The sequence below is a fragment of the Silurus meridionalis genome, chromosome 27 (assembly GCF_014805685.1).
Source record: "Silurus meridionalis isolate SWU-2019-XX chromosome 27, ASM1480568v1, whole genome shotgun sequence".
NCBI lineage: Eukaryota > Metazoa > Chordata > Actinopteri > Siluriformes > Siluridae > Silurus > Silurus meridionalis.
The window spans coordinates 1,950,784-1,960,809 of NC_060910.1; the positions used below are offsets into that span (position 1 = coordinate 1,950,784).

At 45.1% G+C, this 10,026-nt stretch overlaps 1 protein-coding gene across 1 annotated transcript in view; it reads right to left on the minus strand.

Moving 5' to 3' along the window:
• kat6a (K(lysine) acetyltransferase 6A) overlaps window positions 1–9,767 on the minus strand; it is a 32,257-nt gene extending 22,490 nt beyond the window's left edge. The window contains 3 exon segments of the mRNA XM_046841369.1: window positions 4,362–4,696; window positions 4,699–5,606; window positions 9,418–9,767. Coding sequence (XP_046697325.1) covers window positions 4,362–4,696; window positions 4,699–5,002 — 639 coding nt within the window. The 5' untranslated portion in view covers window positions 5,003–5,606; window positions 9,418–9,767.
• Window positions 9,768–10,026: the final 259 nt, after the last annotated feature.

Here is a 10,026-nt window from a genome sequence, read left to right on the forward strand (position 1 = left end):
GTGGTGGAGGTCAAGAAAAAAATAGAAAGAATGAGAGAGAGAGAGAGAGAGAGAGAGAGAGAGAGAGAGAGAGAGAGAGAAGGGATCGTCCTTGGCTCGTCTCCAGTCAAGGTCTCTCATTAACATGTGATACTCATCACCTCTCTTCTCTATCTCTATTTTCAATTGTCTGTCCTTAAACACACACACACACACACACGTTTAATAAACCTGGCCTTTATACACACGCTCACTTTTACGCTTGTGCGCTCTCTCTCTCGTGCTCACGCTTTCCTTCTCTCCCTCTTTCTCTCTCGCTCTCTCCATCCCTTACTGTTCTTAACACTAAACACTGCACCATTACTGCTTTACTCTGATTGGTCAGAAGGTGGCAGCACTAACAGCAGTGCAGGTATATATCAATGCACTTGTTTTCTATACGGCTTGTATTTTTAGAAACATTTTACAATTAAAATAAATGAAGGAACTCTGCAAGTGTGTGTTTTTGTCAGAGAGAAGGAGGAAGAGAGAGATAGAGATAAAGATATAAATGGGACACGCCGCATTACACATTAGCGCAATTTGTCGGCGATTCGGTTGTACAGCGGCTGCAAGACTCATCCGCTTTTGGACTACAGAGCGTAACTTACACGGCTATCAAGAGGTAATGAACCTCAGAGTGTGTGCGCGTGTGTGTGTGTGTGTGTGTGTGTGTGTGTCAGATCATGTGTTAAGCTGCCATCTTCAAATCTGTCATGGTGGGTTCACGCAGAGGTCTCAGTAGAGCGAGGACGCATTAAAGATTGTGTGTCAACAAAACAGTCACAATCGAGGGTGCCAATACTAACGGCTATCTTTCTTTCTCCCAGTCTCCATCATCCCTCGCTCTCTCTGTCTCTTTATCCCTCCCAGACTATTCTTAAATCATCCCTCCATCCCCATCTCTCACTCCGATCCAGTCCTATTCTCCGTCTTCCTTTCTTATTATTTCTCTTTCAATTCTGACATTTCTCACTCTCTATCATCTCTCTCTTTCTACCTCTTTTCATCTTTATCCATCCTTCCAATACCATTCTCAATCATGCCATCCCCATCTCTCTCGCTCATACGGTCCCATTCTCCGTATTCCTCTCCTCTCTATTTCTCTCTCCATCACCACATCTCTCACTTAAACACTCTCTTCCAGTCTTAATCTCTCTCCATTTTCCAATCTCTCCATCCTGTCTTATATCTCTTGCCCATCTGCCCATCTCTTACTTTCCTTCCAGTCTCCATCTCACTCCCAGTCTTCCTCTCTCGCTCTTTTTTTATCTCTTTCTCCATCCTTCTCAGACCATTATCCCTCCATCACCATCTCTGTTTTTCATCCCATTCTTCCCATTCCTTTCTCCTCCATCTACCCATCTCTCGCTCTCTTCTCCCAGTCTCCATCTCACTCTCTTGTCCATATTTCACTCCATTTTCCCATCTCCCATCCTCAATCTCTATCCCTTAGTCTACTTCTCTTCTTCACCTGCCCATCTCACTCGCTCTCTGTTCACACCTCGCTCTCTTCTTCATCGTTCTCCATCCTTCAGACAATTGTGTTATCCTCCATCATTATCTCCCTCATTCAGTCCCATTCTATATTTCCATTCCTATATTTCTCTCTCTCTCTCTCTCTCTCAATCTGCCCATTTCTCAATCTCTTCAACTCATTCTCAATCCTTCCCAGACCATTATCCTCCATCCCTTCTCTCATTACTCTTACTCTTTCTTCTGGTATCCATCTCTTCTCCATCTTCCTCTCCAGATTCCCATCTCTAACCCTTTGTCTATATCTCTTCTGTCTGCCCATCTCTCTCTCTCACTCTGTCCCAATCTCCATCTGCAATTCTTCTCCATCTTTCCATCTCCCCAATCTCTATATCTGTTGGTCTACCACTCACCACCAACTGCCCATCTCTTCTCTCTCTCCTCTCCTTTTTATCTATTTATCCATCCTTACCAGATCACTCACCATTATCTCTCCATCCCAGTCTCTCATTTAGTCCTGTTCTCTGTATTTCTTACTCCTCTATTTCTCTCTCTCAGTCCCTCAATCTCTATATCCCTTGTTTTACCTCTCTTCTCCATCTGCCAGTCTCTCACTCTCTCTGTCCCAGTCTCTATGACTGTCCTCCATATCTCTCTCTCTCTTGCCGTCTTCCCATCTCATTCACTCTCTCCCACCTCCATATCGCTCCCTGTCCCTTTCTTCTCCATCTCTCCCCCATTTCCATCACTTTCTTCAGTTCTTCCTCCCAGTCTCGACCAGCTCTTTCACCTTCCTCCACCACTTCTGCTGCCTTTCTAGGGTTTATGTGAAGGTTCTGCAGGGAGATAATGGAAAGGAGCTGCTGCTGAAGTCATGACCGCGTTACATAACGTAATGATGTGATCATTTATTCTCATGACTTTCTCACGTCCAGAGATTGACCCGGACGCCGGCAGCTGTGAGGGGTGACTCTGAGGTTACAAACGTTCATACTGATGACTATTTCTGCCAGCACTTATCACTTACTCTCTCACACACACACGTCATATTAATCACACAAACACACAGCATCATCTTAATCACACACACACACACACACACAGCATCATCTTAATCACATACACTGAAAAAAAAAAAAAACTATAAGATTTTTCTATATGTGTATCCATGACCTCCATTTGACTCACAGCCCCCACTTCTGCCCTGGCAGTGACCCCTTATGAGAGTGTGTGTGTGTGTGTGTGTGTGTGTGTGTGTGTGTGTGTGTGTGTGTGAGAGAGAGAGAGAGAGAGAGACTGGGGAATCAGAATTGAATAAGAAGGTATAATAGAATAATTCAGCGCCAAGTACACAAATCCCTCGACACCCGACAGAAGCGGTGTGTATCTGTTTATTGTGTGTGTGTCTACTGTAGATAGAAGCGAAGACAGACACACACACACACACACACACACACACACACACACACACACACACACACACACACCCCAAAATAACGTTTCTATAGTATAGACTACTGAAATTAAACAGATTGGACCGGAATCCAATCCAATCACTGCATCTTTAACCTGAATCCAATTCAAGTCATTGGTGAACTAAAGCAGATTGGACCTAAATCCAATCCAAACAGTTTTTTTTGTAATCCGAGTGAAAACCATTTTCAGAACATACCCGTATACATGTAAACGAGAACTTTCCAATTCTTTATTCCCTTTTGTTAGATAATGTGGCGTTAAAGACACCGATTCCTCAGCGTTTATTTTAGGAACTTCAGCAGTGGAATAAATTTGCATGTCGGAGCTCACCCAACATGAACTTTTTCTTTTTTTAAACGAGTGAATAGAAAATGAAAACCAGATGCAAACGGAGGTGAACAGTCTTCTACAGGTGAACACAACCACATGGAGGCTTTTAAAAAAAAAAAAAAAAAAAAAAAAAAAAACACACAACAACAACATTCCTTCAGATCTTGTGGACAAACAGGAACCAGGACATCCCATAATGATCACTTTGCACTTGTTTACACAAAGTAAACACAAAGTATAGTAGTGCAGTTTCTATATGGCGCCTTTCATTCAATCTGACAAACAGAAAACTGCACCTTTAACCGAGCTCACAAACAGGAAGTGAAACTTTACTGCACTCTGCGTGAAAACTGAACTAAAAACTCAGTGTGTGTGTGTGATGATTAAACATGTTCAGTTCGCATACACTACATGCGATTACGACATATAAACAGCCAAAACAGCTACAGCTTTACACCTGCCATAGTTAAATATAATAACCTTCACACTTCACATGAGCAAAACATGGAATTATTCTGGACTAAAAATTCTACTTCTCAAAATACCCATACAAATCATATCGGGGATTAACTGAATCATATTTAGCACAAACCAAATCATATCGGGCCTGAATTAAACCATATTGAGCCTAAACCAAATCATATGGGACAAAAACCAAAACATATGAGACATCATATGGCATAAAGCAAATCATATCAGGCCTGAATTAACTCATCTCGTACATAAATCGAGTAAAATCGGGTCTGAATTAAAACATATGAAGCCTAAACCAAATCATACGGTGCCTTAAATTAGTCATATCAGGGGCGTAAACCAAATCATAACAGGGGCGTAAACCAAATCATATCAGGGGCGTAAACCAAATCATATCAGGGGCGTAAACCAAATCATATCAGGGGCATTAACCAAATCATATCAGGGGCATTAACCAAATCATATCAGGGGCATAAACCAAATGATACTGGAAATGATCCAAATTGTATAGTTGTAAAACTGAATGAGATTGAGGACATATAAAGATTTACAGCTGATATTAAATGATGTTCCTCTCCTGTTCTTACCCGATCTTTCTCGTGAGGCAGAGGGCGTACAGGAGGCAGCGACTCCAGCGCTACGCGTCCATCAGTTCCATCGTTCCCATCGTTGCTGTTTGCGAGCTGGAACAGGGGGCCGTGTTTAAGAACACGCCCGTGCCCAACGGCTCGCTTCAGCGCGAGCCTGAGCTGCTGGTGAAAGATCCGTGGTGCGGCAGCGCCTGTTAGCTGGCTCGCTACGTCCGCCTGGCACTTCAGGAAGCGCTCGATGCTCCTGAGAGACGACCCTCCGGACTCGTGCAGCCCCTCCAAAGCGCGTCGGATCAGCTTGTTCCAGTCCAGCGTGGCTTTCTTGGAACCCCGCCTCCTCCTCCTCCTCCTCCTCCTCCTCCTCCTGTACTGACTCCTCCCTTGGGTTTAGGTGGCACCAGACGACCGGGGTTGTCGGGGTCCTTGTAGGAGTTAAGGCCCTTGTTGGAGACCTTGAGGACGGTGCCATCCTGAACGCTGAGCTCGAGCTGCTCGAGGACAGTCTGGCGGTCCAGGCCGTGCGACGTGGACACTGCGTTGCAGATGCGCTCCTCCGACGGACGCTGCTTCTGCTTCTTCACCTTCTTGATGGCCTCCAAGATCCAGGCCGTGTACAGAGGGTTCGCCAGCTTCACCATGGCTACGTTTGGGCAGACACTAAATCAAACACACAGTTTCTCCCACACACACACACACACACACACACACACACACACACACACTCAGAGGCTTCAGCAGCCCTGGAGCCGCCTCTTCCTCCTCTGCGCTCCTCGTTCTGAGTTTACTATCCTTTGTCCCGTGTGGTGAATCCCTCAAATCCGCAGCGAAAAGAATCAGAAAGGAGGGTGATCACCATAGCATAAACTCCCCCTGAGACCCCCCCCACCCTGAAGAAATAGACCCAAACAACCCCAGAAAAACTCCTGCAGAAAAGATTGCCAAGAAAAACTCCACTCAAACTCCACACCAGCCCCCCCCTCCCAAATAATCGTGTATCTGATCCGATCCGGAATCCGTTTGTAGTGTTATCCGGTAAATGCCTTCAGTTCTGATGTGTGTAAAAAAAGACAGAAAAAAAAAAAAAAAAAAAAAAAAGGAATCAATCCGGAGAAGAACGAGTTTCAGCCAGCAGGTCCTTGCTCTTTTGGTTGGATTTAAAAGGTCCAGAACGGAGCTCTCGGTCCTGGGTGCGGTGACGGCCGATCACCTTCAAGGCAAACGTGGTTCGGGTGTTCTTGTACCCTGAAAGAAACGAGAGAGAAAATGAGAAAGGCAATGAAGTATCGGAGCTGAAATAACGCACGATCACGCCAAACCCTAAATTTACACCTGCTGCCTTCAGGTCGGAAAGTGAAAGTAACGCGCCTGACCGTGTTTTTCCATCTTTAAGTTGGTTTATTACGATTGGTCATCTCTGTTTCTATAGTAACAAAGTGCTATATATACACAGGTGAAAAGTTGACAGAGTGAAATGTTCTATAATGTAACAGAAGGAGTCTCTGGTGTCTGTGCTTTGTAACAGTTTGCACTCCGTCACACCGAACCAATAGTTTAAGTTCGTCCATAACACTCTTCCTTTAGAGTGAATACACAAGACAGAGAGACGTCTCCGTAGCTGCGGCTGTGAGAGTCTGCGTGATGCATAAGAACAGCGCTGTCGCAAAAAAATTCAGCTTCATGCTGCTTCACATCTGGATACACCTGCACAACCCCGTGCCCGTCTGGATACACCTGCACATCCCCGTGCACGTCTGGATACACCTGCAGAACCCCGTGCACGTCTGGATACACCTGCAGAACCCCGTGCACGTCTGGATACACCTGCAGATCCCCGTGCACGTCTGGATACACCTGCAGATCCCTGTGCACGTCTGGATACACCCCTGCACATCTATACACACCTGGACATATCTTAACATGCCTAGTTAAGCCAGCAAATCTCCATACATGCCGATATACAAGTGGACATAGCTGTACACGTCTGGATACACCTGGACATTGCCGTACACATCTGGAAACACCTGGACATCGCCGTACACATCTGGAAACACCTGGACATCGCCGTACACATCTGGAAACACCTGGACATCGCCGTACAAGTCTGGATACACCTGGACATCGCCGTACAAGTCTGGATACACCTGGACATCGCCATACACCTCTACACACACCTGGACATCCCTGTACACATCTGGATACACCTGATCATCCCCATAAATGCCTATGCCAAGAAATACCCCTAAATGCTAATATACAACTAGACACTGACGTATACATCTGGACATACACGCCTGGAGACACCTGGACAGCTTCATATATGTCTATATACAGCTGGACATGATCCAACACACACAGATATACACCAAGACATTTCCATACACATCTGGATACACCTGGACAGCCACATACACGCCTATACGCACCTGCACATCTCCATACACACCTGGAAACACCTGGACATCCACATACATGTATATATACACCTTGACATGCCTGTAGACATGTGGACATTCCCATACATGCCTAGATATACCTAAACGTCCCTGGACACACCTGGACATCCCTACAGAAGCCTATGTACACCAGGACATTGCTGTACACATCTGGATACACCTGGGCATCCACATTTATGCATATACACACCCACAGGGCTCCATATACATCTTGACACCCTCATACATGCCTACTTAAGCCACATACATGCATACCTACACCACTGTACACATCTGGAAACACCTTGAAATCCCTATTAACACTTATATACACCCGAACATGCCCAAAGACACCTATATACAAATAGACATCCATACACACCTGGAATCTCCTTCACATCCCTATACACATCTGGATACACATACATGCCTGGACATCACTGTACACAAACGGACACACCTGGACCTCCCCAACATACCTGTACACATCTGGATACACCTGGACATCTGCACACAAATCGACATCCCAGTAAACAACTGAACATTTTATATGCACCAGAATTTTATTCTTTATCGGCCATAATCGTTCCCAACTGCATCCAGCACAAGCATCACTGAACACATCTGACGCTGTTCTTATAAATGGCAATAAAGCTTTTATTCTAATCTCATGTAGACACCAAGCCATCCATCTGTCTAATACTGAAAACATAAAACATGACAAGACCACACGGCCGCTTCGGTCTGAAAACCAGCATTCACGTAACGATCGACAGGAAGCGTAAACTCGTCCATCTCATGGAGGTCCGACAACACAACCTGACCGCTCCATCACTGACTCTGGACACTCCTTCTACACATCAATGATTTAAACACACACTTGAGCGTGAGAAAGTTGCTTCGGCGTTCATGACCTGGTGCAAGATCACTAAATGGATGTAAGGACCTCAGAACGAACCAACATTTCAGAACAAGATCAAAACTTGGGGGATCTGAATATTATCCAGAGGTTGGATTACCTCATACAGGTACATGTATGAAATCTACAACAGAACCACCAGCACCAGGAAACAACACAGTAAACAGAATATAAGCCTTTTGTGTGTGTGTGTGTGTGTGTGTGTGTGTGTGTGTGTGTGTGGTAGCAGTCCAGAGTTTTGAGCCAACTGTGTTTTTAGACGCAGCTAAAGAACTGTACAATAGTATCAAAACGTCAACATTTCTTTAAATAAATATTTTTCTTGAATTAAATCTCACAAACAAAATCTCAATTATATCAGAATAACACAAACAGCCATGAGGCTCTGAAAACACTACTGAAATATAGCATTGACCACACACACGGTTACATAAACACCATATTTCACAGATTCGTGTTTAGTTTTTGTTTTTAAAACCTTTGCATTCACATTAAAGCGAGAAATTACGGATTATAAAATCAGTCCATGTCTAACTTTCCGCGCTGGACAGAAGCTAAAGCTAAGCTGCGTGTTTTGCTAACAGTGTTTACATTCGCATGGCTTTCGAAAAGGAAAAAAAAACGACAAAGCTGCTGCTAGGATTACAAACCGAATAAATAACGCTTCGTTTATATTAGGAAATAATCCAAATTAAAAAACAACAACACAAACTGTTAATAAACAAACCCCATCCCTAGCAGTTGTAGCGATGCTAGGCTAACCCTCCGTGCTAATCTCTCCCACAGAACTGAGAGTGGGAAAAGGCCAGACAATGCAAAAACAAAGCCGTGTAATCTCGTGTTTTTTATTATTATTATTATTTATTTATCGCCTTCTGCTCGGTTGACTTACATGTTAACTAATTGCGCCTTCGGGCATGTTTACAGACGAACACGCGAATCCTCCCGCGGGATCTTTGTGCGTCCTGACGCAAAAGCGCGGCCACATCCTCCCGTTTTCCTGCTTCCTTCCCCCGCTCGCCCCCTCCCTCCCTCCCGCAGAGCGCCCGCCGACGGCGCGGTGATGCTGCCAGTGGTGGGAAAACGGACAAGGCCGTCTCCTCCACCACCACCTCCTCCTCCTCCTCCTCTCACCACTTCCATAAACAGACTCGTTTTCATTTATTGTTCATCTGAGTTGTGTGTGTGTTTAACCAGCAACTGTATTAATCGTTAACACTTTATTTTGTCCTTGGTCGTTTTATTTATTTATTAATAATCAGCATGATGAAACGTCTTGAGATGGAGTTCGAGCTTGAACGTTCTTGTCATTGAAACCACACAATCACAAACAGGAGATACACAAAAGTTACACAAACGATCCCGTTCCAGATGCGGGCCTCTGACTCCGTCCTCCGTCCTACACCAGCCCCTATTTATACCCACCCACCACCACAAAGAGAGCGTGCGCGCGCACGCTTTCCCTCCATCCGTACATCCATCTTCTCCGTGCGCGCGCACGGAGTCCAGTTACGGGCTTTCAGAGAAGGGGGGGAACGCGCGCGCGCCCCCCCCCCTCTCACACATACACGCGCGCGCACACACACACATACACATACATACACACTCCTTCCGCCATTGGAGGGGGAAGAAAAAAAAAACAAAACAGCGTTTTCTAGGAAAGAAAACCCAAAGCGGAAGCCGAATCACCGCCGCGACTCACCGGAGTGTGGGGTCGAGCCGCCGGGAAGGACTCGGCGAACAGCACAGAAGACGCGCGCGAGGACGACGACGAGCCCGAGAGCGCAGGCGGAGAGAGCGGTGGCTCGGGAGCGGCCGCCATCTTTGAGTGAAACAGGAGCGTTGCGCTCGCTCGCGAGGGGGAGGGGCAGAGACCTCAGGGACCGTCTGAATGTTCACACACTCTCACTGCAGCGAAAAAAACAAATCAAATAAATAAATAAAAAAGAACAAACAAGGGACAAGGACCAGTGCGATATTCCCCAAATCATCCCAATAACGAATATTTAGTGTAAAATCGAAAAACGATTAACTGAGATTACCAACAGATTTTAACGCGCATGTGTTTTTATTATAATAATAAAAATAATAATACCAAGCCTCGTGTCCTGGAGCTGGACTTAGGGACTGTCACGATTTTCAGAGTTGTTGCTCTAAGCGTAAAAAAAAAATCGATTCAAATTAATCGATTATATATCGGTTTTAAAAGTATACAGTACAGACCAAAAGTTTGGACACACCTCATTCAAAGAGTTTTCTTTATTTTCATGACTATGAAAATTGTAGATTCACACTGAAGGCATTAAAACTA